The sequence below is a fragment of the Podarcis vaucheri genome, assembly GCF_965113315.1.
Source record: "Podarcis vaucheri genome assembly, chromosome: 13".
In the NCBI taxonomy this organism is placed as follows: domain Eukaryota; kingdom Metazoa; phylum Chordata; class Lepidosauria; order Squamata; family Lacertidae; genus Podarcis; species Podarcis vaucheri.
This window is the reverse complement of record NC_138751.1, coordinates 7,100,427-7,126,922: the sequence shown is the minus strand read 5'-3', so window position 1 is coordinate 7,126,922 and position 26,496 is coordinate 7,100,427. Positions and strand designations below refer to the sequence as shown.

Sequence of the window (26,496 nt, the reverse complement as noted above, 5' to 3'; positions counted from 1 at the left end):
AAAAAAACACACACAAAAAAACCCCCAGAAGCTTTTCTTTTGGAAATTATAGGGACAGAACTACCTAAATTCTATAGAAATTTATTCATGTAGTGTTTGCTACTACAGTAGCAAGAATGCTACTTGCCCCAAAATGGAAATAACAGAAGTCTCAGCAAAGGAAGAGTGGATACAAAAACTTATGGAATATGTGGAAATGGTGAAACTTACCGGAAGAATAAGAAATCAAGATAACAAACGTTTTATAAAAGAATGGAAATGGTTTATTGAATATTTACAGAAAAAATTGTAAACAGATAAAAACATTGGCAGGGTTATTGTAATAACCTGCAGATTCATAAAAGTATCTATTGAAAGCAGATAATTAAAGGAGCAAATTAAATGAATTTGGATATGCAGGAAATATATATTAAAAAAAAGGAACTGCGGGAAGATGGGGAAGGAAGTCCAACTGCGAAATGTTAAATCGATTGTGAAACTAATGAAATGTATAAACTTGAAAAAGTGTGAATAAAAACATAAAAAGGAAAGGAAAGTCCCAAATGTCGTAACCTTCTCTCCCTCGCAGGGATGTCGCTCTAGCAAAGTCATAGCTGTCTGCCGACGTCTGTCTCTTTTAGTTGGGATATTTGGGGGTTTGGGGGGGGTTGAAACTGAGAGAGCCACACGTCAGTTGGGGGTTGGATGTGGGGAGCAAGGGGTCGGAGGCTGGGATCCTTGCTGTCGGTATCTGGGAGTGCTACATTCCCTGTCTCTGGCAAATATCTCTCTTCACACCCAGCTGCTGTTGACAGCTTCCCAGCCTTGGCTCGCTTTCTGGAATCCTGGTCTTTTTATATCGAGACAAAAAGAAGAAGGGGATAGCTTATGGGGTGGATGGCTGCAGTGGGTGGGGGGGGGGAGAGTTAATTATCTTGAGGCCTTTGTCTTTCCTCCTGCGCTAGCGAAAAAGCATCCGCAGGAGAGAGGCTGGAGGAATTGAATTTGGCCCGGTTCCCTGAACATAATGTCCACTTAGTTGGTATAAAGTGGTGATACCCAAACAAGAGTGCAACTGTTATCCAGGAAGAGGTGTGAGATTCCGGGGATTTGGAGGGGGGGCACACACGCACAAAGAGGGTGTCGGTGCAGAGATGCAACTGCGCAACCCAAGCCTAATGTCATCTGCAACAGAATTTGGGTTGAGTTGACCTCACTGCCGCCAAAACTGTGCCCCGTCCCCTGCTATGGGGAATTAGCTCTCACCGAGCCGTCTCTAAAAAGTAGAGACATCACCTTGCCAACAAAGGTCCGTACAGTAAAAGCTATGGTTTTCCCAGTAGTGATGTCTGGAAGTGAGAGCTGGACCATAAAGAAGGCTGATTGCCGAAGAATGGATGCTTTTGAATTCTGGTGCTGGAGGAGACTCTTGAGAGTCCCATGGACTGCAAGAAGATCAAACCTCTCCATTCTGAAGGAAATCAGCCCTGAGTGCTCACTGGAAGGACAGATCCTGAAGCTGAGGCCCCAAGACTTTGGCCTCCTCATGAGAAGAGAAGACTCCCTGGAAAAGACCCTGATGTTGGGAAAGATGGAGGGCACAAGGAGAAGGGGATGACAGAGGCCGAGATGGTTGGACAGTGTTCTCTGACCAAACAGCGGGAGGCAGTGGAAGACAGGAGTGCCTGGCGTGCTCTGGTCCAGGGGGTCACGAAGAGTCGGACACGACTAAACAACAACAACAAGAGCCGTCTCTGCTGGCCCCTTCTGTCCCGAGCCCCCAAACCCACAACTCGGGTCCCTCTTCTGTTCCTCCAATCTGGCCCTCAGCCCCCCAACCTCATGAACTCTGTTCCTTTGCTTGGCTGAGGCAAGCTCTTGTCTCCGAACCAGAAGGCTCAGTTGCCCCATACTTGCCTCTTCCTGCTCTAGCGGTGCCCCACAACCATCCTCAAGCCCTGACAAGTATCCTCATCACCCACAAAAAAATAGCCCCACACAGCCTGCATAGAGATACATCAGGGTTTCTCAGCTTGGGCCTGGGCCTTCCAACATCCCACCTTTATCCCAGTTCTGCTGATCTCTTTTACCAGACCCTCCAAGTGTCCCTAATTTCCAGGGACAGCCCCAGATTTAAAGAAGCCGTTCCGGTTTCTCATTTGATCCAAGAATGTCCCGCTTTTCCTTTGGACGTCTCTATTTTCACCGGAGAAATGTTGGAAGGTATGGAGTTAGGCGACCCCTGCAAGCCAAGGAGATAAGTAACTAGACAAGTTTTAGAAGACATCTGAAGGCAGCCCTGTATAGGGAAAGGTTTTGGTTTTTTTAAAATGTCTAATGTTTTATTACGTTTTTATATATAGTGGAAGCCACCCAGAGTGGCTGGGGCAACTCAGTCATATAGGTGGGGCACTATTATTTATCTAGGAACACAGACGTAACCGGATAAATAAGGCAAAGTGGACCCAGACAGATGGAATAGACACCATTACATGGATGGACCTTATGCATGAACTGACTGAAGAATGATCTGATCCACGGGGTCGTCTGCTTTGTTCGTTTGTTGAACTTTATGAGTCACTTCAGTTTGATGCAATGAATAGTATACCTTCTTTATCTAGGAACACAGCCGATTACGTCTTGTGTGTTTATTGAATATCCATGGTCAGAGGCAGCAGTGGTTCTGAATACCAGTTGCTGGAAACCGCAGAAAGTGAAAATTATATGCCTTTAGGTGCCAGGCAAAAAACGTTCCTCTTTAACCAGTCCTTTGGCTGATTGACATCCAACCAACGCCCTTTTAAAATGTGTTGGGCAGGTGTGGGATTGTTGGATTGTTCTTGTTCTTGTTTTTATTATGCGTTTTATGCTGTTGCGATTCTATCTTGTGAACCCCTGAGACCTGCGGGTATAGGGTGGTATACAAATTTAATTACAAATTTTAAAATGCTCTTGTGCCCGGGTCCCACTTGCAGGTTTCCTGTGGGCATCTAGTCTAAGGTTACCTGATTTTTTCCAGTGAATCCAGGACACTTTTCAACTTCCTACTAAATAGATGGATTTTGTCAGGGGATTGATTTGTAAATCCGGGGACTGTCCCCGGGAAACGGGGACGTCTGGCAACCTTAATCTAGTCAGTGAGAACGGGATCCTGGTCTCGATGGGTTCTGATCCAGCTGGGCTCGTCTGGTTTTCCTCTCATCCCTCGCATCAGCTTGCCTGACGCCTTCTAAGCCAGGCCCCAAACCCGCAAGAGACGAGGGTCAGCAGGGGGCTGGGCGAGAGAGAGACAACTGTCTTTCGGAGGGAGGAGTGGAGAAGGGAGGGGGTTTGGGTTGCCCTTGTTTTAATTCTCAGATTTAGAGCACCTGCTAGACCCAAAGACTCTGAGAACATCATGGCACGGCTGGGCGAGGCAAACACAAATCGTTTCGAAACTTTACAACTCTAGGTATTGAATGCGCCAGACTTGCCGCCTAGAGAGCTTCAGCAGTTGCCCTGGGGCCCAGGACACCGTAAGATATAGCAAAGGGCACTTAAGAACACGTTCCTGATGAAGGAATCTCACATATAGGGGAGGAAGAGAGAATAATATGTCTTAGGAAGGGGGAAACTAAGTGGGCACGAGCTCAGGTTATGAATTTTGTAAATGGGGGGGTTGTTCTCCACACTTTTCACCTTGCTGCCCTTTCCAGCTGGTAAGCACTCCGTCTGCAGGTAAGCTGCTTTCTGTTCATAGACTTATAGACTTGGAAGGGAACCTGAGAGTCGTTTAATCCAGGGGTCCCCAAACTAAGTCCCGCAGGCTGGATAAGGTCCGAGGGACTCGTTTATCTGGCCTGCGGCGACCCCCACCACCCGCTGCCGCTGCCCGCTCTTACCAGCGCTGCACTCCTTTCTTGCCATTTGAAGCTGTTGGTTTGAGTCCTGCCCTCCAGAGCAGGAGAAAACAAGCTCGCTCCATCTTTGTTGCAAAAGTACAGAGCATGGGCTATTATTTATGTGCAAAGTAAGTACTGTATTTTGTAGAGAAATAAATAAACTGACAAAACAAGATGGGAGTCATGGGATTCCATGGGGCTGAATCAGTTTGGAGCTGGTACAGATTAATAGGCAGAGGACTGACAAGTACATTGCTCCCCACTTTTCTTCCAGCTCACAGCTGTCTCCTGCCCCTCCCTCCCCACGACCTAAGACCCTCCCCTCGCCAGCCAGGGCAGCATCCCCTCCTCTGTCAGATTAATCCCAAGCAAGAAGAGGCAAGGGGATATTGAGTTCTGAAGCCCTCAGACCACCAGGTACTTTTGCATACTAGAAATGTATCAAGCTGTACATTTGGGCTGGGCTGGGCTGGGCTGGGCTGGGGAGGCACAGAGATTTCCTTTTCTGTAAATGTATTTTTATTTCCTTGTGTAACGTATACAAAACCACAGATGGAAATTGAAAGATGAGAGGCAAAACTATAAAGCAGGGGTAGAATGAGTTGTGCATGGGTTAAGTTTGGGAAAAGTGCAAGTAAAGAATATCGGCATGATTTGATTGTCAAGCGTCGTTTCAATTTTTCTGGGCTTGTTGATGAGGTTTGTCTTGAAATTGATGGTTCCGCCCAAATGATATAAAAAGCGTCCTGTCGAAATCTCAAATTATGAGTAGTTTTCTCCATTATTGCTATATTCCAGAGCGAGTGGCAAGATTCTGGGTTGTTTTCCATTGAGTTGCAATGACTATTTGAGCTGCCGAGACCATATACAAGACCAATTCTTTTGTCAATATATCTGTATTGAACTTATTCAGTAGCATTCATCTTGGACCATGGCGTAGAGATTTTCTATTGGGAAAAAGAGGCATTTCGGTGCCAAAAGGGAATATTTTGAGCTCCCTTTGTTTTCCATTCCCCACTAGATGCTCAGCTTGCCTAGGAGAAAGACACAGAGAGAAAGAAGAGCTGGTGTATGAAGCTTGCAAGAAGAGGCAAGCTTTGGAGCTACACAGAGCAGTTTATCACACGGGCCAGGAAGATAGCTCCATTCCCTGTTGTCTATAGGCACTTTAAGAGAGCAACATCGCCGGTTAAGGAGATGGTGCTGGGAGATTCAGATTCATTATCCTGTTGGTGCTGATCAATGTTTTAATGCACTTTTAAGTGGACATTAAACGTGTGTTGTGATTAGGCTGTTATCTTTCTGCCTGAAGTTAATGATGTCTGCATTTATAACCAAGCTGTCTTCCTGGGGAGCTGCTTGGAGGCAGTTTTGAACAGGGAGTTCCCCGACAGCTCCCTCCCACCGGGTACGATACGATACGATGATACGATAACCTTTATTGTCATTGTCCCATACAGAACAACGAAATTGAAAAATCTACATCAGACATTCAAAAACCAACAAGCCTGCTATCCCAGCTGTCCCAACCTGGTGAGCCCCCTAAAAACTCTGGTACCCCATTTTTAAATACAATATACTCCCATAGAGACTCCTTAAAGGTAAAGGTAAAGGGACCCCTTGACCCTTAGGTCCAGTTGTGGTCGACTCTGGGGTTGCAGCGCTCATCTCGCTTTATTGGCCGAGGGAGCCAGCGTACAGCTTCCGGGTCATGTGGCCAGCAAGACTAAGCCGCTTCTGGTGAACCAGAGCAGCTCATGGAAACGCCGTTCACCTTCCTGGCACAGTGGTACCTATTTATCTACTTGCACTTTGACGTGCTTTCAAACTGCTAGGTTGGCAGGAGCAGGGACCGAGCAACGGGAGCTCACCCTGTTGCGGGAATTCAAACCACCAACCTTCTGATCGGCAAGTCCTAAGCTCCTTACAATGTGTTTAAAACCAAAATCGCATTTGGGTAGAAACTGTTTCTCATGCGGCTAGTCCTAGTCTTTATAACCTTGTACCTTCTTCCAGAAGGCAGAAGCTGAAAGAGATCATTTCCGGGGTGCGCACTATCCTGCGCCATCTCTGCAGCTTTCTTGTGGCACCTGGAAGCATAGATTTGATCCAAGGTGAGAAGAGTGCACCCAATTATTCTCTCCGCAGTCTTTACAACCCTGGACAGCATTGTTTCCAAATATACTTTCCAGATATTCCACAAATTTCCCCCAGTCCTCGATGAACCTTTGGTCTCTTAAATATCTAATTTTCCCAGTCAATTTATCCAACTCAGCGTAGTCAAGTAGTTTCATTCTCCATTCTTCCACTGTCGGTATTTTCTGTTGTTTCCAAGTTTGGGCCAGCAGAACTCTTGCTGCAGTCGCTGCATATTAGGAAGGGAGATAAAAAGTAAGAATTGTAAATTGTTTCAATATGCAGCAACTGCAGCAAGAGTTCTGCTGGCCCAAACTTGGAAACAACAGAAAATACCGACAGTGGAAGAATGGAGAATGAAACTACTTGACTACGCTGAGTTGGATAAATTGACTGGGAAAATTAGATATTTAAGAGACCAAAGGTTCATCGAGGACTGGGGGAAATTTGTGGAATATCTGGAAAGTATTAGTGAGGGACAGATAACGCTAGTGGGGTTTAAAAGAGCACTGTGAAAAATGTAGGAGTATTGTCTAAAGAGAAATGGAATGCAAGGATATAAATAATGTCAATATAAATATGAAATGTGTATTGTAAAAAATGACTACGGATGATTTGTGAAGCTGAAGGAAGTCCAAAAAGAAAGTAATCTGTGAAAATAGGAAGTATAATTCTATGTATGTTTCGTTTTGTTGTAAATTACCGTATTTTTTGCACCATAACACTCACTTTTTTCCTCCTGAAAAGTAAGGGAAAATGTCTGTGCGTGTTATGGAGGGAATGCCTACAGGTGGCATGCCTATGGATTTTCCTCCTATAAAAACTATGTGCGTGTTATGGTCGGGTGCGTGTTATAGAGCGAAAAATACGGTAATAAAAATTATGTGGGGAGAAAAAAGCATTGTTTTTTCCCTGACTGTGCAGCTCCCAAACCACACACACAGACCATAAGTCCCGTAACAACAATCGTAGAGTTGGAAGGGACCCCGCGAGTCATCTAGTCCAACCCCCTGCAACCTGAGAGGGTGGAGGAAGCAGGAGAAGGCGTGTCCCTCATTGTTGACTCTCAACAGGTGGAGGTAAAGATGGCAGCAACGGTGAGGGAAAACTAGGCCACACAGCCATTCTGCAAGACCAAGGAACTGCCCGCGTCCCCACAGCACCCTGAAGGAGTACGACAGACACTGCTTGGATGGCTGAGGTAAGTCCAGGAGTTAATCCCAACCTCCAGAAACCAGAAGGTTATCTAGGATCCACCGTATGGATTAAGCCAGTCTGTGGCCCCTTCTCTTAGCAGTGGAACTGGCCGATGGGCCCCATGTCCATTGATAAGAAATAATATGCAAGAAGGGGACGCGGGTGGCGCTGTGGGTAAAACCTCAGCGCCTAGGACTTGCCGATCGCATGGTCGGCGGTTCAAATCCCCGCGGCGGGGTGAGCTCCCGTCGTTCGGTCCCAGCGCCTGCCAACCTAGCAGTTCGAAAGCACCTCCGGGTGCAAGTAGATAAATAGGGACCGCTTACCAGCGGGAAGGCAAACGGCGTTCCGTGTGCTGCGCTGGCTCGCCAGATGCAGCTTGTCACGCTGGCCACGTGACCCAGAAGTGTCTGCGGACAGCGCTGGCTCCCGGCCTATAGAGTGAGATGAGCGCACAACCCTAGATTCTGGCAAGACTGGCCCGTACGGGCAGGGGTACCTTTACCTTTAATATGCAAGAAGAGCTGGTTCAGACCAAATGTCCCTCTAGCCTAGCACCCTGCTCCCAAAAGAGGTCAATAATAATAATAAATAATAATAAATTTTATTTATACCCCACCCTCCCCAGCCTAGGCTGGGCTCAGGGCAGCTAACACCCGATATAAAAACAAATTGATTGAAATACAACTTAAAAACAAGATTAAAATACAACATTAAAACATTAATATACAGCCTCATTTCGATGGAAACTCAAATCAAAAACTTTTTGGGGGATGAAAACATCAAGTCTTTGCCAAGGCTAGGGTCAGCCAGGTCCCGTCCCCCCCACACACATAAGGAAGTTCATCAATAGGAAATTGCCTTATGCAGAGTCCATCTAGCTCAGCACTGCTTACACTGGCTGGCAGCCGCTTGCCAGGGTTTCAGGCCGGGAAATCACCCAGAGCTACCAGGAGGTGTCATTGGGGACTTTCGCTGTGCAAGGCAGATATCCCACCACAGAGCTTACAGGCCTAAGCCGGCTGTGAATATGTTGGGGGCCTCTTTCGTGTTCACAATATCGAGCTCAGAGTTGCCCTGCCTCTCGACACGGAGCTGGGAAATGAAATACTTCTCCTTCTTGCAGAGTCCCGGGCCGACTGAAATATTGCGGGCTCCGAATGACACGAATGGAATCGTTGAGTCCGAAGGGACCCCGAGGGTCATCCAGTCCAACCCCCTGCGTTGCAGAAATCTCAGTGGGACAGGTAGGCAGCGGGACAGGTAGGCGCTTGTGCATGAGAGGGGGTTGTTTTGGGGGTAGGGGGCAAGGCTGCGATTTAAGGGCGCGCGGCATCCTTCTCACGCCGCCCTTCCCCGAGCCGCTTTGCGAGGCTGGGATCTGATCAGACCCCCCCCCTTGGAAAATGCACCCCGCCTTTGTGTGTAGCTTGGCTCGCTCCCTCGAGCTGCGCGTCGCATTTTGCTCGCCATTTTCTTTCTCGGAGCGAAGAGCCCAAAGGCCCCCCTTCTCCCTTGCAGAAACAGGGCTGCTCCAGGATGCGAGGAACTGCCTGGACATTTTCCCAGAGAGGAATTTTTCAGTACAATTTTTGTAGCTGTTTCACGAAGTCAGATAGACTCTCCCAGGAATGGCCTCGTCGTGGGTATTTTTTTTTTTTTTTGTTTTGTTAAAAACAATATCTATCAATAGCCCCCTTCTAATCCTCCCAAGTCTATTTTAATAGTGCTGACCTATTTTAATCAGTTTAATCAAGGGATCCGGCGTAAGACAGCCTAATCTATACATCTGCGTGCTTTCATCTTTTCTAATCTCCCTGAATATTGGGCTTAATGCCTCTGATCCCTTTTAGGCACCTACCAGCCTGGCCTAATCTCATTTGCACATATGCATATTTTAATCTGCCTTTTGTTCAGCAGCTGACACCCCCTCGCCTTTCCTTTTGCATCCCCAACAAATTTTTCGATGGGAATTTTCTGCTGGGTGTGAAACAGGGTGGCGAGTCTCGTTTACAATAGGGGAAAACGTCCAGTTCTCTCTCCTGAGACTCCCCAAATCAGAACTTTCCCAGACAGTCGGTGAGGCTAGCTTATTCCATTATTCAGTTTATTCCTTCAATCTGATTGATTGATTGATTGATTGATTGATTGTCATTTGGGTCGATTAAAGGGGGGGAGGAATGCCCTGGATTAACCAAGCAGCTGTCTTTTATTTCTATTTTCATGGTTTCAATTCTCAGCACAAACAAAAATATATACAGTGGTACCTCGGGTTAAGTATTTAATTCTTTCCGGAGGTCTGTTCTTAACCTGAAAGTGTTCTTAACCTGAAGCACCACTTTAGCTAATGGGGCCTCCTGCTGCCGCCGCGCCGCCAGAGCAAGATTTCTGTTCTCATCCTGAAGCAGAGTTCTTATCCTGAGGCACTATTTCTGGGTTTGCAGAGTCTCTAACCTGAAGCATATGTAACCTGAAGCGTATGTAACCCGAGGTACCTCTGTACTGTAGATACAAACGACGCAAACCAGCAATTACAGGAACAGTACAGATAGCTATGATACTTGACAAGCTTAGCATCTGATTTTTTAAAAAGAAAAGTGTGAATTGTTTTGAATGCAAATGTTTGAAAGAGCTGTGAATAGCAGTGCCTGTTAACATAATGTGTCTTTAAGAGGCTGCCTGTTTTTGGTTCATATAAGGGTCCTGCTAGATCAAAGGTCAGGGTTTTTCTTTTCACTGGGGCAGATCGGATGCCTCCAGGATGCACACAAGCGGCGTCCTCCCCTGCTGTTGCACGTCTGAAACTGAAATTCAGAGCTACACTGTGTCTAAACATGGAAGTTCATCTAGCTAGCTATCATTGATAACAGCCATCAGCATACCTGTTGTCCACGAATTTGCCTAATCCCCTTCAAAAGACTCCCATGCTAGCACCCACCACCAGTTTCATGTGGCAGGCAGTTCCCCAAGTTAATTCTGTGGTGTGTGTGGTGGGGGGCTGTGTGGGTGGGTGTGAGAAGCAACCGCTTTGTCACCACTGCCACCAAACTTTACAGCAAGTTCAGCTATGGTGAGAGAAGGGGGGGGGGGACTTCTGTGTTCATTCTGCTGTGAATACATGCAGATTTCACTGACTAATTAAGCTGATTACAACTGGTACAATCAACCCACTAAGGGCAGGGAACCTTTGGCCTTTCAGGTATTCCCGGACTACAACTCCCATCAACCCTGGCCATTGGCCATGCTTGCTGGGGCTGATGGGAGTTGTAGTTCGGCAATGTATGAAAGGTCATAGTCATCCATTATGACTATGGTAAGAGAGAACTGTAGTCCACCCCTCACAGAGCTCCAATTCCCAGCATCCTCAACAAACTATAGCTCCCAGGATTCTTGGGTGGGGGGGGGAAGCTGTGTGCTTTAAATGTATGGCATGCATGTATCCGAAACTGGAGCATACTGGAGAACAGAAATGCACATAAATGTCCCTCTCCACCCAGACTGTGTTGGAAGGTAGTGGTGTTCTTCTTCACTAAGTTTTTTAAGCAGAAGGCGTGCCTTGCAGAGGATTTCCTGTGTTGGCCAACAAGGTTAGGCTAAAGGGCCTTTGAGACCCTTCCACCTCTGTGATTTGGCGAAAGGCTATTCCTGCTGTCACAAGGCTGGCACCAATCTGTGGTTTGGATACAGCATGGGACTTATAGGCTTTCTGCACAAAGGGCTGTGACTTGGGGGCAAAGCGCCGCAGGAATCACAAGCGCAGGTTTATAGCTGGGGTGGGGTGCTTGTGGGTCTCTGGGTGTCGCTGGGCTGCAGATCTCATTGGCCCACGGCTCCTGCCTGAAGCTCTGAGAACCGGGGCTCAGAGAGGAACGCCGGGCTGCTTGAAAGCGCTTTTGCAAAGGGCTCTCGCAAAGCCCCACAGCTGCTGTTTTCGGAGGCTCAGTCAGGAATGCCAAACTGCTTGGAAGCGCTTTCGCCAAAGGGCTTCGTGGCAGCCCCGCCAGGCTCCTGCCTGAGCCTCCCGAGGCTCAAAGAGGAATGCTGGGCTGAGCAGGATTTAACCCCCGTTAATCAGCTGACAAGTAGGGATTAAAACTGTGATCCTTGGGATGCTGAGGACCAATGCACCAGGTATCCCCCTAAGAGCAGGAGGGGGACTTTTGCAGAGTTTAGTTTCACTTTCGGCTCTCCCCAGAGGGGCTCATCTGGCGTCTTCATTACATATCTTTAGGCGCCAGGCGTAAACGTTTCTCTCTAACCAGACCTTTAGCTGATTAACATGCTATGGCCTTTTAATTGTGCTTGCAGATTGTTTCTGTTTTAATACTTTGCATTCTCATTTTCTATTATTGTGACACGAACCGCTCTGTGACCCTAGATGAAGAGCAGCACAGTTTTTAAAATAATAATAATGTCTGCTGCCTTGTCTGAGCTAGCCGGTTTCCTGCTAGATTTCACCCTGTCCTCAGCTGACATCAGCTGGTGGGTGGGTGTAATTTGGGGGGAAATGCCTTGTGGGCCAAATGGGGTGCCCTGGAGGGCCAAGACTGGCCTTTGGAACCCTGCTCTAGACCAGAGGTTGGCAACCTAAGGCCCATGGGCCGGAAGCAGCCCACGAGCCGCCCCAAACTGAGCCGCCCGCTTGGCGAGTCCCCGCACACTGCGCTAAACCGGCACAGCGCGTCATGGTGACTCTCTTCCGTTGCTCCGGAAATCGCTTCTGCGCATGCCCAGACACCGAAAATCATAGAATCATAGAATCCTAGAGTTGGAAGAGACCACAAGGGCCATCGAGTCCAACCCCCTGCCAAGCAGGAAACACCATCAGAGCACTCCTGACATATGGTTGTCAAGCCTCTGCTTAAAGACCTCCAAAGTAGGAGACTCCACCACACTCCTTGGCAGCAAATTCCACTGTCGAACAGCTCTTACTGTCAGGAAGTTCTTCCTAATGTTTAGGTGGAATCTTCTTTCTTGTAGTTTGGATCCATTGCTCCGTGTCCGCTTCTCTGGAGCAGCAGAAAACAACCTTTCTCCCTCCTCTATGTGACATCCTTTTATATATTTGAACATGGCTATCATATCACCCCTTAACCTCCTCTTCTCCAGGCTAAACATGCCCAGCTCCCTTAGCCGTTCCTCATAAGGCATCGTTTCCAGGCCTTTGACCATTTTGGTTGCCCTCCTCTGGACACGTTCCAGTTTGTCAGTGTCCTTCTTGAACTGTGGTGCCCAGAACTGGACACAGTACTCCAGGTGAGGTCTGACTTCTCAGTCACTGCTGCTCAGAAGCGTTTTTTGGCCTCTGGGCATGCACAGACGTGATTTCTGGCGTCGCGCTGCACCGGCCCAGCCCACGGAAGATCTCCGCGGGAGTGATCCGGCCCGTGCCCGGTAAGCCTTGCCGACACCTGCTCTAGACATTCAAATAGTGCACCTGAAATTATCAGTTATCTGATTTCTTACCCACCTTTTGCTTTAAGGTCCCAGAGATACAGTCCAGCGTTATAGCAACTTAAAAATAAGCTCAAAACTATCGCAAAGGAAATCTAAATCTTAGATATCCAAGTCCAGGAAGGGTAAAGATGTGTGCTTTCAGCATGTGATGGAGACTATATAATGATGCAAAACACACCACTTGGAGAAGGGAATTCCACAATTTAGGGGCTGCCACAATTATACTGTTAGATCTTTTTTAATGTCTGCATTATTCTTTCTTACTTGCGTGTAAATCAATTCAGGAATTTTAGTGACACCCAACACACAAATTTAATCAATCGAAAGCTAAGCCTCAAAGTCAGGGTTATAACCAATATTAGCGCCCCACTGTGTAAATCCACTGAAAAGAATGAACATGACTAAGGTCCGTTGATTCCAATGGGTCTAACTCTGAGTAGAATTCAGGCCACATTCATGCTACACATTTAAAGTGCTATGATACCACTTTAAACTGCCGTGGCTCTCCCCGCCCCCCATTAATTCTGGGAACTGTAGTTTGTTAAGAGAGCTGAGAGCAGCTTGGAGACCCCTCATTCCCCTCACAGAGCTACAGTTCCCAGAGTCCCCTAGGAAGAGGGGTTGATCGTTAAACCACTTTGTTAATTGTAGCTCTAGGAGGGGAAGAGGGCCCCACAACAACTCTCGGCTCCTTTAACAAACTACAGCTCCCGGAATTCTGTATGGTGTGATTGTGACCCTGTTATTGTTGTTTAGTCGTTTAGTCGTGTCCGCCTTTTCGTGGCCCCCTGGACCAGAGCACGCCAGGCACTCCTGTCTTCCACTGCCTCCCGCAGTTTGGTCAGACTCATGTTTGTAGCTTCGAGAACACTGTCCCACCATCTCGTCCTCCGTCGTCCCCTTCTCCTTGTGCCCTCCATCTTTCCCAACATCAGGGTCTTTTCCAGGGAGTCTTCTCTTCTCATGAGGAGGCCAAAGTCTTGGGGCCTCAGCTTCAGGATCTGTCCTTCCAGTGAGCACTCAGGGCTGATTTCCTTAAAAATGGATAGGTCTGATCTTGCAGTCCATGGGACTCTCAAGAGTCTCCTCCAGCACCAGAATTCAAAAGCATCGTTTTAGCAAATCTCTCTTCCTCACAAGGAAAGAGATTAGGCCCAATTAGCCAATAACAGGTGAAAGCCACAAGGTGGCAGCCGTTGTTCAGGAAGCGGCTTGAGATAGTGCTAGAAAACTGGGCAAAACACCAACTCTGGATACTTTGGGCAAAAGGGAACTTTGCCCTTTGCTGTGAATTTGGTGCTTCTACATCAGTGGAGAGGCAGACTCCCCCAGGGAGAAGAGCTTGGTCAAGGGTGCTGTCCTGAGAGGACCAGGGCTGCAACACAGAGGGCGTCTCCAGGCTGCATTTTGCATGGAGAGATTCAGACACATATCCGGAAACTCGGGTTTGCACAATTAAGATGGATTTAAGGGCTCTGTCCCCCTAGTGCCACAAATCCTCTTAAAAAGAGAGAGGGCTTCTTGCAGTGATGGGAACATACGTTGGAAAGTGTGGGGGGAACAAATGATGGGTGGGAATACGTATAAATACCCCGCAAACAGATCAGAAGCAACACTCAGTAAAAACCGGGAATAGCCTGACAGCTGTGTAAGCTTTGTGCAAGAAAAAAACAGGAGGAATGGGGTATAAACAGGTCGTCTGGATGAGCCCAGAGATTTTCTCTTTTCCTCAGAGCACAGATCTTCACCCCCTTGTACTTGGGGAAACCCAGCCAGATGAGCGGGGTACAATTATTATTATTATTATTATTATTATTATTATTATTATTAAGCAGCAATGCACCTTTCGTGCCACTAAATGCTTAGTAAAATCATGATTATTCCTTATAATTCTGATGTTTAGGCCATTGTTTCTGAAGCCCAAACAATACCACACACACAAAAAAACCCAGGCAGTACCATCATGTTTAGGGAGAACCACAAATTTGCAGAAGGACAACAGAAAATCTTTAGGGGGGAGGACTACTAAAGAGGAAGTAATCCCTAAAAAGAAAAACTCAGGGAGGACTGGGCAGACTTTGTGGCCACTAATAACCAAATATCTGCTGGGAAATGAAGCAAAAAGAAAACCAGGGGAAGAGTGAATGGAATGGTGTTTCCGGGGCAGGGCGGTGGAGCTCAGCTGGTTGGAGGACAGAGCTGGAGCACTTTATGCGGCAACATTTTATTGCAGCTCGCAGTTTGGTTTTATTTAAGTGATCTTGCAGCACCAGACCAAAAGGCTCCTGTAGCTCCAGCACAGTGATTTAGCAAAACGCCTTCTCTCTTGGCTTGCCTCTAGCAACTGGCATTCATTCGCATGTACAGTGGTACCTCGGGTTAAGTACTTAATTCGTTCCGGAGGTCCGTTCTTAACCTGTAACTGTTCTTAACCTGAAGCACCACTTTAGCTAATGGGGCCTCCTGCTGCTGCCGGAGCACAATTTCTGTTCTCATCCTGAAGCAAAGTTCTTCAGGTTAAGCACTATTTCTGGGTTAGTGAAGTCTGTAACCTGAAGCATATGTAACCTGAAGCGTATGTAACCCGAGGTTACCACTGTACCCTGCAAGCCTTTATATCATATACCACTCTGGCAAATAGCCCCTGACACGTACAGAGACACACGGAACGCAATAGCTGTTTGATAGCCTTTATTCTACATTTCGGGGGCCGTGCTGATATACAGAGCGGGGGGGGGGGAAGCGTCCTCCACTGCCTTTCAGGTGTGGAGCTGGGGGTACACGTGTGATTCGAGGATGGGGGGCGTCAGATCTTCAAAAGGAGTTACTCCTCGTTCAGACCTTTCTGCAAGGGGACAGGGAGAGAGGAAGGAGGAGTCAGCGGAGAAATGCAGATATCAGGTGGGAGGGGGGAAGAAACTGAAATTATAGGAGTTGGAGAGGAGCGATAACGCAACAGAGGTTTCTCACCTTTGCCCCAATATCACGGCTCTTGGCCCTCAACTTGTTGACTTGGGACTCGGCGATGTCCGCCCGCTCCTCGGCCTCATCCAGCTCGTGCTGAACCTTCCGGAACTTGGCCAGGTTGCTGTTGGCTTGCTCCTCCTGCATTAGTGGGGCAGAGAAAGAGACGGGGCGAAATCACAATGCACGGTGCAGACTGCGGAACTCCCTGCCACAAGGGGTTAGCGGCGGCCAACAACTTGGATGGCTTCAGAAGAGAACTGGAAAATTCACAGAGGGTAAGGCTGTCCGCGTCTACCAGAGACGAAAGGCTTAGGTTCTACCTCCGCTGTCAAATTGCTAGCTGCTGGAATCGCAAGTGGGGAGAAACTCTGTCCCTGCAGGTTGTTGGATGAGGAGGAAAAGGGATGGAAGGGGAGGCTCCGCCCCATTTTCCTCCAGCTCCGCCCACTGTTGCCGTAGCCACGCCCACTGCCAATATGCAGCCCCTGGCGCATTATCCTCAATGGAATTCAGCCCTCAACGGGGAAATAAAAATGTTGCCCACCCCGGTCCTACAGTAAAGACCTTTAGACGAGCCTCGCTCCTCCTTTATGCCAAAACCTTGAGACAGACATAAAATGAGGAGCAGGGCCTTATCGGCATGGGCGCCCCTAGAATGGGATTTCCTCCTCTGGAAAGATTGTTAAAAACCACCTCTGTCCTAACCAACTAACAGAAACAAAACAAAAACCTCTTTCCTTTTTTTCCTTTTCTCCCCCCAGCAGGCATTAAAGCAGGTGACGGTTGATTTTAACAGTCTGGCTGTTTTTAATCTTGTCATTTTACATCCTGCTGACATGTGGTTTTATTTGATTTTACGCCGCTTACAAGTTCTGATTCTAATGGAATTGGATATTGGATTTTCATTTGCTTCTGTTGTCATTTTTTTTCCGTTCGGCTGCCCTGTCGGCGGGGACGGGGTGGGGAGAGGCGTAAACAAGAAATAAGATAATACTTCTGAGTGCGTGTAGCGCGAGGGGGGAATCTGGGGAAGATGGAAGTGCTCTCGGCGGTTGCCCACAGTGACCGCAAAACGCTCACCCGCAGGCCCATTTATTGAGGGACATAAATGGGAATAATGACGGGGAATGGAGAAGCGAGGAGTGGATGCAGAGCTTAGTGGTTAGAGCGCCTGCCTTGTGCGCAGGGTTCAATGCTCAGCATCTCTGGGTGGGCTGGCAGAGACGCTTGTCTGAAACCCTTGAGAGCTGCTGCCAGAAATTGCAGGCACTAATGATCTCAATACCAGTATAAGACAGTTTTCTGTGTTCCTAGGTGGGCCATGTAGGAGGCAGGTCACGACGAGTTCTCCCAGGTGTCAAGGAGGCAGAGGGAGCCTAGGAGAGTGTTGTTCCTCAGCCTTGAGTCCCCCAGATGTTGCTTTGACTACATATCCCATCATCCCTGACCGTCGGCTAAACTGGCTAGGGCTGATGGGAGTTGTAGTCCAACACCGCCTGGGGACGATGACCCAGGGCTGAAGGACGCTAGCCCCGAAGGTTGCATGCTTACCGCTTCTTCAGCCTGCCTCTTGTAAGCTTTGACTTTCAACTGGAGTTTATCCACCAGATCTTGGAGACGGACGAGGTTTTTCCGGTCCTCCTCCGTCTACAGCACAAAACGAAAGAAAGGAGAGACAGGCAGGTTATTTAGCTGAAGAAGGAAACTGACACACACTGCTGGGTTTACAGATTTGCCACCTCCCATGTAGTATTTGCAGGACTGCAAATGGTCCACGGAGGCTGGATTAGAAGGAACAAACTTTACCCAGCAGCTGTAGACGGCTACCAAACTATTCAAAAACTGGAACAAGGTTATCTTAGGTTTTCAAAAACCGAAACAGGCCTTCTTAGTTTCCTTTCCCTGCTGGGCTCACCCAGAACTGATTCTTCCCCCATACATCCATTCCTAAATGACTTTCGTTCCTGCTCGCATTGCATCCTAGAGTTGGCCTTACCATTAGGCAGCAATCAGCATTTGCCTCAGGTGACAGATACGATAATCTTTATTGTCATTGCCCCATACAGAACAACATACATACACTTCAGGTTATATACGCTTCAGGTTACAGACTCCGCTAACCCAGAAATAGTATCTCGGGTTAAGAACTTTGCTTCAGGATGAGAACAGAAATCGTGCTCCGGCGGCGCGGCGGCAGCAGGAGGCCCCATTAGCTAAAGTGGTGCTTCAGGTTAAGAACAGACCACTGGAACGAATTAAGTACTTAAGCCGAGGTACCACTGTACTCCCATAGAGACTACCTTACACTGCGTTTAAAACCAAAATCACATTTGAATAGAAGATGCTGGCAGCGGTGGCAGTAAGTCAGCAACCATATCCCCGGAGAACCCGAAGCTAGCTTACTCCATGCCCCCTAAGCAAGTTTGCTGCTCCCAAATGTGGAATGGGAGACTGCCATCTTGCCCCTTGTCACTGGGCAGTCCTGCCTTCCCCTGTCACAGCTGTGAGTCTTAATTCCTTCTGGACTGTGCTAGACTTAAAAGATGGTGGACATGTTTTGAAGCGCCACCGACAGCCATCGCATCAGAACTCTGAATTCCTAATGGAGATATCAGTATTTTGATGTCCACACTGTGTGTGGTTGTATCTGGTGGGGGGGGGCACTATCGAGTTCACTGTTCCAGAGCACATTTTTCCTCTCTAGAATTTACTCAAAAAACCATGCTTGGTTCCAGAAGCCGTTCCTAAACAGATCCACCTGTCTCCTGCAACATCTGGCTGACCTAAAAAGTTACATTTATTAATTCATGTCTGGCTGACCTAATAAGTTACATTTATTAATTCATGTCAGGTGTACGTTTTCAGTGCAACACACCTGAATTTTCTTTTTCAGGAGAAGATATTACAGTGGTACCTCAGGTTACATATGCTTCAAGTTACATACGTTTCAGGTTACAGACTCCGCTAATCCAGAAATAGTACCTCGGGTTAAGAACTTTGCTTCAGAATGAGAACAGAAATCGTGTTCTGGCGGCGCGGCGGCAGCAGGAGGCCCCATTAGCTAAAGTGTTGCTTCAAGTTAAGAACAGTTTCAGGTTAAGAACGGACCTCCGGAACGAATTAAGTACTTAACCCGAGGTACCACTGTACCTCTGAATTCTCAACTAGTTTCAACTCTCCCTGTTATTCGAAAATCACAGAGCAACGCAGCTCTTCATTAGATTTTGTATGCCACCAGTTCGATTAGGTGATCTTAAGCTTGGCGAGATCGCCATCCTGATTCTAGATCTTTCCAGATCCCTGAGCCAAGCCACTAGCAATCGGGGGGATGGCGCTGAAAATGTGTTCTGGAGGCTGCTTGCTCGGAATGCAGTTAGATTGAAACATGGCTCAACTAGATGCTGTTCTGCATAGACAGGAGGTCTGTGAGCCCCCGCACCTGGTAGGTGAGTTCCTTGATGCGCCTCTCGCACTTGCGCATGCCCTTGACGTTCTCAGCATTGCGCTTCTGCTCCATCTCCAGCTCGTTCTCCAGCTCCCGCACTCGGGCCTCCAGCTTCTGCAGCTGTTTCTTGCCGCCCTTCAGGGCCAGCTGTTCCGCCTCGTCCAGCCGCAGCTGCAGGTCCTTGATGGTCTGCTCCATGTTCTTCTTCATCCTCTCCAGGTGAGCGCTGGTGTCCTGCTCCTTCTTCAGCTCCTCCGCCATCATGGCCGCCTGGAGGAAGCAGAGAGAACGCAGAGAATTACCTCAGTCAGGCAAGCCCAACGCTGGCCTTAAAAATCCCGAGGGGAGGAGGTGAAGGGGGCAGGAGCGCATAACTGTAAAGGTAAAGGGACCCCTGACCATTAGGTCCAGTCGTGGCCGACTCTGAGGTTGTGGCGCTCATCTCGCTTTACTGGCCGAGGGAGCCGGCGTACAGCTTCCGTGGCCAGCATGACTAAGCTGCTTCTGGCGAACCAGAAACGCCGTTTACCTTCCCGCCAGAGCGGTACCTATTTATCTACTTGTACTTTGAAGTGCTTTCAAACTGCAAGGTTGGCAGGAGCAAGGACCGAATAACGGGAGCTCACCCGTCGTGGGGATTTGAACCGCCGACCTTCTGATCGGGAAGCCCTAGGCTCAGTGGTTTAACCCACAGCGCCACCCGGAGCCCGTACTCCTCTTTATATCCCTGGACCACTTACAGTGGTACCTCGGTTTTTGAATGTCTCCGCTGATGAACATTTCGGTTTACGAACACCGTAAACCCAGAAGTAAATACTTCAGTTTTCAAACACGCCTCAGAAGCGTAGCTGTCAATGTTTTTTTAAGGGAAATTCCCTTATTCCGAACAGGATCCTTGCAAGAAAAGGGAAAAGTTGACAGCCATGCTTGGAAGTCAAACATGCCATGCGGCTTCCACTGAATGCAAGATCCTGAGGCCTAGCTGTCGGCTATTGAGTTTTCGGTTTTCGAACATTTCAGAACTCGAACGGTCTTCCAGAACAGATTGCGTTCGAAAACCGACGTACCACTGTATTCTGTCAATGTGACTAACAGGCCTCTCCTCATTTTCCACCACAGAGAGGATGGCTCCTTCGTCCTCTCAATAAATCAAAGGAAAAAGTGAATTCTGGGATATGCTCTCATTATCCTCACTAAACATGGTTCTACTAGTGGGGGAAGAATACAGTGTTCTGGGTGGGGGGCAACATTTTTTTCTGTCAGGGCTGCATTCCTTAAGGAGTCCGCATGCTGGCAGTGGGCAGAACTGCTGGTGGGTGAAGCCAGCAACGTAAATAGGCTTTCTTTTTTTTATTAATCCAGAAAAAGGAAAGAAAAAAACCAGCTCTGCTTCAATTTTCACCATGGCTACCTCAGATTAGAATTCCTGGTCCTGCGAAAATTCAACTCAGAACGAAGCGCCACTGAGTTAAATGTTTCTACTCTCAGGTAAGTAACTATACAACAGAACTACAGCAAATGAACAAAATTCCTTTCTGACTTTAGTGTGCTTCAGCGGACGTGCACACAGATGACTGAAATCTATGTGCTTGTTCTCAGAATGATGGGCCAGAATAAACCTTTGCCATATAAAACGGGGAATAGTTTTTTTTTAAAGATCCCATCAAGTTATTTTAATCCAATAAAGCACTGCGCTTTCCAGCTGTTTTGAAACTACACAGAAAGGGGAGGGAGCACACTAGGAAGAACCTAGGAAAAGCAAGGACGTTAACAGGACGGAAGGGAAGATGGATCAACTTTTGGGAGGTGTTGGGGGCCGCACATGATGAGGTCAGGGCCGTGGGTCACCCACCCATGTTGTAGTGTGCAGTTGAGGCAGCTCCTAATAAATAACCTTACTGCAAATGCTTCTCGTCTGTCTAAACCCTGCCGGTCAGTGTAGACAACACTGAGCTCAATGGACCAATGGTTTGAGGCAGGTTTCCATGTTCATAAGGAGCCCTTCCAGGTTGGAGCCACTGCTTCCATGGAGGAGGAGAAGAGCGCATCTCTCATTCCACTCACGTCCGTGATGGCCTTCTTGGCCTTCTCCTCAGCGTTCCTGCACTCCTGAATTGCCTCCTCCACCTCCGTCTGCAGCTGGGACAGGTCGGACTCCATCTTCTTTTTCTGGTTGATGAGGCTGGTGTTCTGTGAAACAAATACACCGTGGGTTTTTTTTTTATCTAGGGCTGCTGGCCTCCGGAGAAATAGGAGGACCTGCCGAAATATGACCTCAGAAAACGGCTTCATAGCCTGAGGCAAAGGCAGCCACTCTTTCTAGACCTCGTCGCCCCCACTCCCCAATTTCTGAACCATCCTAAGAAATCCCACAGCACGCTGGTCCCATGGTTTCTGGAATCTTCTATGGACGGAAAGTCCATTCCCCCACACCAGAGGCAGGAGTGGCCAACCAGCGTCGTGGGGAAAGAGGGCCTTCCTAGGCGCTGCTTCCTTTCTGAGGGCCTGCGCTTGCCCCTTCCCCACACCCCAGATGTTTCTCTGGCAGCCTGTGGCACTGCTACCATCTACCCCAGCTAAGAAATGGATGACGCGGAGCTATACCAAAATTTCTTAGCTGGTGGTGGAGCCTGCTCGCCGTTAAATTTCGGCATAACCCCTATCTACCGTGCTCCGTCCTACTTAACATCGCTCATGGCAGCGTCTCACTGATATGCCTTCATTAGAGCTAGGTTCAATGTTTTTCCAACAAACGTGCTGAGACATAGATTCACCAAGGGCCAAGCCCCTTCAACGTGTGCTTGTGAAATGAAAACATCTGAATCCCTACATCATGTTATGTTTATCTGCCCTACGTACAGTTCAGCTCGTGCTAGTATACTAAACTCCATAATCCAGCCTATGGCTGACAAACCAGTAGACCTACAGCTTGCCTGGGTTCTTCAAGATGTGGATCCCTATATTACCTTAAGGTAAAGGTAAAGGTACCCCTGCCCGAACGGGCCAGTCTTGACAGACTGTGGGGTTTGTGCGCCCATCTCACATTTATTGGCCGGGGGCCAGCGCTGTCCGGGGACACTTCCGGGTCACGTGGCCAGCGTGACAACGCTGCTCTGGCGAGCCAGAGCCGCACACGGAACGCCGTTTACCTTCCCGCTGGTAAGCGGTACCTATTTATCTACTTGCACCCGAGGGTGCTTTCGAACTGCTAGGTGGGCAGGCGCTGGGACCGAGCAGCGGGAGCGCACCCCACCGCGGGGATTCGAACTGCCGACCTTTCGATCGGCAAGCCCTAGGCGCTGAGGCTTTAGCCCACAGCGCCTTACAGGTTGCTAAATTCCTAACAGCCGTCCTCTCGTACAAGAGACGGAAAGGAATGTTAGCGGATTATTGAGAGTTATAAGAATTTTCTACAATGACATCAGATATTGATTTTAGCGTAGTGCCTAAATTTTTAATCTTAATCTTAAATTTTTCTTTTGAATTGTTAATATCTGTCCTTGTGAGCTGTGAATTGTGTTATATTATTTGTGGCTTGTACAAGCCCGCTGTTTTATTTGATTTCTTTTGTTGTGTTGTGCTTTATGATGGGCGTAAAGCCGAATAAACAAACATTCTTCCCCAGCTAAGAAATCATCTCCCGACTCCGGTCCGTGCTTGGCACCCCAAGTTCTGCTACTGGTCAATCCATAAATCCATTTGCCCCACACCACTCCTGAGGCAGTGGTAAAAACATTAGGATTATACGGTGAATGCTGGTCTCTGCTCAGAACGTTCTAGAAAGCCCAGGAGCAGCTCACCGGGCAGGGAAGAGCTGTGGCAATAGCAGTGGCATCACTGCCAAGGTGTCGGTGAGGTCAGGGCTGCGTGGCCACACCGGGGAGGGCCCCAGTTTGGATGCCCTGGTGCCTTGATTAATGAGAAGTTACTGTATTTTCCCGTCCCCATGTATAAGACGCCCCCTATTTTGGGGGACTCCCGTTTAAGAAAATGGGGGGGGGAGATCTATCCGTGTATAAGACGCCCCCAAATTTTGTACATTATTTTTGAGGGGGGAAACCTAGCCTTATACAGTGGTGCCTCGCAAGACGAAAAGAATCCGTTCTGTGATTCTCTTCGTCTAGCGGTTTTTTCGTCTTGCAAAGCAAGCCCATTGACGGATTAGCGCTATTAGCGCCATTAGCGGCTTTTAGTGGCTTATCTGCTGATCGGATCAGCTGATAAGCGGTTTAGCGGCTTAGAAAAAGGGGGGGGAACCAGCAGGAACTCACAAGACATTGTCGTCTTGCGAAGCAAGCCCATAGGAAATTCGTTTTGCAAAGCACCTCCAAAATGGAAAACTCTTTCGTCTAGCGAGTTTTCCATCTTGCGAGGCATTCGTCTTGCGGGGCACCACTGTACACGGAAAAATATGGTATTTATTTCATTAAAGTTATGCACCACTTGATTTTTAAAAAAATAAAAATAAAGCACCTCAGAGCAGTTTGCAAAAACAATAAAACAATAAAATCATCAGTCATAAAGAGTTAAAAACAGCTGGTTTTTTAAAAAAAAATCCTACTATTAATTTAAAACAGCTGTAAGCTAAAAACAAACAAACCCCAATTAACATGCTCCATAACTGAGTAGGCTTGTGTAAACAAAAATGATTCTAAGCAGGCGCCGGAAAGAGCAGAGGGAAGGCCCCACCCTGGTGTCAATCAGCAGGGAGTTCCGAAGTATAAGGTGCTGCCACACTAAAGTACCGATTTCTTACAAATGCAGGATGAGTATTAAGTCACTCCTGCGAATGCCACTACAGTGGTGCCTCGCAAGACGAAATTAATTCGTTCCGCAAGTTTTTTCTTCTTGCGAGTTTTTCGTCTTGCGAAGCACGGTTTCCCATAGGAATGCATTGAAAATCAATCAATGCGTTCCTATGGAGACCGCCCGGGGACAGAGGGGACCTGTTTTAAAGCAAGGGAAGGGGCAGTGGGGAGAATCGCTTCTCCCCGTTGCCGCCCCTTGGTTCAAAAGGGGTCCGGGGACAGAGGGGAAGGCGCGCGCACGCCTTCCCCTCTGTCCCCGGAGATTGCGGGGCTGGCAACGGGGAGAAGCGATCTTCTCCCCGCCGCCCCTTGCTTCAAAAGTGGTCCGGGGTGCGGGGGCAAGCTTCGTTTTGCGAAGCAAGCCCATAGGGAAATTCGTCTTGCGAAGCAACTCGAAAACGAAAAAACCTTTCGTCTTGCGAGTTTTTCGTCTCGAGAGGCGTTCGTCTTGCGGGGCACCACTGTATACAGAGGAATAGCGAAAATGTACACAATAGGAGGGGATGTCTGAGGGCAGAGATTTTCTGTTTCCTGGCTGATCCCAATCCCAGAGGTTCAGTAACAGCCTTGCTTCTGAGGCTGCTCTTACTTGTGTGTGGAGGAGCTGGACTCTCTCGCTGGTTTCTATCAGCTCCTGCTCCGCCAGCTTCCGGGCCCGCTCCGTCTGCTCCACCACGGCACGCAGCTCCTCCAGCTCTGCCTGCAGCAGGTTGTTCCTCCGCTCCACAATGGCGATGTTCTCTTTCAGGTCCTCGTTGGCTCGGACGGCGTCGTCCAACTGTATCTGGGTGTCCTGGGAGGGAAAAGGAGGGAGCCGAGATAAGTGCTGGAAATGCAATGAGACTGAGGCTGCGGTCCATCATGTGTGGTGGACCTGTAAAAGGGAAAAAGAGCATTGGGAAATAATTCACAATGAATTGAAAAAAATGTTTAAAAGTACTTTTCAGGGAAAAAAACCCAAAAAAACCTAGAGTCCTTTTTGTTGGGGATAATTCAGATGGAAATTCCCAGGTGTCAAAAAAGTTATTTATGTATACCACTACGGCAGCCTGTGTTCTCTTAGCCCCAAAATGGAAAATGAGCGAGGCTCCAACTAAAGAAGAATGGCAACTTAAAATGATGGAATGTGTGCAGCTTGCAGACTTAACATATAGAATAAGAGAAGAAGAAGAACATACATTTATAAAAGATTAGAAAACGTTTCTTGAATATATGGGGGGAAATTGGGTACATTTGAAACCGTGGGCAGCATTAAGATAAATTCAATGGTGTAAATAAGTTTTGATGGATGTAATAATGGAATACTGAATAGTTGATATAAAATATGCAAGGATTTATGTTATGCGAAATGAGCCGTGGAAAGAGAAGAAGGGAAGTCACTGATATTTTAAGGTTGTTTAAATGAATATTATAAAATGTAAAACAGAAAATTTAATAAAAACTATAGAAAAAGAAGAAGGGAGGCAAGATGAAGGCAGGGGTTGTGGGGAGGGAGAGATGAGGTACAAACTGAAGGGGGCTTCACCCCACTGGGGACAAGAAGACTGAACTTTCTGGTGTTACCTTGAGGTATCCCTGCAAGGTTTTGACTTGCTTCTGCGCCTCGGCCGCGATGCGGTTGGCGTGACTGAGCTGGATCTCCATCTCGTTGAGGTCACCCTCCATCTTCTTCTTGACCCTCAGCGCCTCGTTGCGGCTGCGGGTCTCGGCGTCGAGGGAGGCCTGGAGCGAGTCCACCATCCTCAAGTGGTTGCGCTTGGCCTGCTCCATCTCCTCGTCCTTCTCAGCCAGCTTGCGCTCGATGTCGGCCTTGATCTGGTTGAACTCCAGCTGGGCCCGCAGGATCTTGCCCTCCTCGTGCTCCAGAGAGGCCTGGATCGTGGAGGGAGATATAGGGTAGAGGGAAAGGAACAAGATCATGCCATGTCCTCCCGCATTCCTCAGATGAAAATAGGGGCGAGGAGAGAAAGGCCTGACAGAGAGGACATTTGTACATCTGTAGGCGGAAGATCGTGAGGGGAGGATGAACTGAATAGGAGGGAATGGAAAGAGGAAGATGGAAAGGCCAACTGAAAAACAAGATGGCCGCAGTGTCACTTTTGGATCACAGCCAAAGGCCCTCCTCACCTCAGCCTCCTCCAGAGCCGCCTGCAACTCCATCTTCTCCGCGTCGAGTTGCTTCCGCACTTTCTCGAGCTCGTGGATGGTCTTGCCGCTGGATCCAAGCTGCTCTGTGAGGTCGGAAATCTCCTCTGCCGGGAACAGCATAAAGGGAGTGAGTCAGGTGGCATCTGACAGGAGCGGGTTTCGTTCGGGGCACGGGATGAATGGCCCCTGAGGGAGAAAAAGGCTCACCTTGCAAGTTCTTGTTCTCCCTCTTGAAGGTCTCCAGGTGCTCCAGCGACTCCTCGTAGGCGTTCTTCAGCTTGAAGAGCTCGGTGCTGAGAGAACGGGCCTCCTTCTGCGACGACTCCAGCTCCGTCTGGGACTCCTCGTACTTCTGCTTCCACTCTGACAGGAGCTGCGGTGGGTGATGGAGAAGCGGAGAGAGTAAGGTTTGAGAATAGCTATTTCTTGAGGCACTCCTAGGCCCGCTGCTCCCAACAACGAGCAAACGGACGCCCTT

The 26,496-nt window shown here is 48.3% G+C and overlaps 1 protein-coding gene across 3 annotated transcripts in view; it reads right to left on the bottom strand.

Moving 5' to 3' along the window:
* Window positions 1–15,326: 15,326 nt before the first annotated feature.
* The window catches only part of LOC309517903 (myosin-7), a 43,360-nt gene continuing 32,190 nt past the window's right edge, over window positions 15,327–26,496 (bottom strand). For 2 of the 3 annotated variants that reach the window (XM_082197470.1, XM_082197471.1), the window contains exons 32-40: window positions 26,226–26,391; window positions 25,998–26,122; window positions 25,434–25,742; window positions 24,460–24,663; window positions 21,127–21,252; window positions 19,057–19,332; window positions 17,169–17,264; window positions 15,603–15,755; window positions 15,327–15,491 (exon numbers count right to left, since the gene is read on the bottom strand). In XM_082197470.1, coding sequence (XP_082053596.1) covers window positions 15,486–15,491; window positions 15,603–15,755; window positions 17,169–17,264; window positions 19,057–19,332; window positions 21,127–21,252; window positions 24,460–24,663; window positions 25,434–25,742; window positions 25,998–26,122; window positions 26,226–26,391 — 1,461 coding nt within the window. In that variant the 3' untranslated portion in view covers window positions 15,327–15,485. Of the gene's footprint in view, window positions 15,496–15,602; window positions 15,756–17,168; window positions 17,265–19,056; window positions 19,333–21,126; window positions 21,253–24,459; window positions 24,664–25,433; window positions 25,743–25,997; window positions 26,123–26,225; window positions 26,392–26,496 lie in introns of all 3 variants that reach the window. The other variant, XM_082197472.1, reaches the window with a different exon arrangement.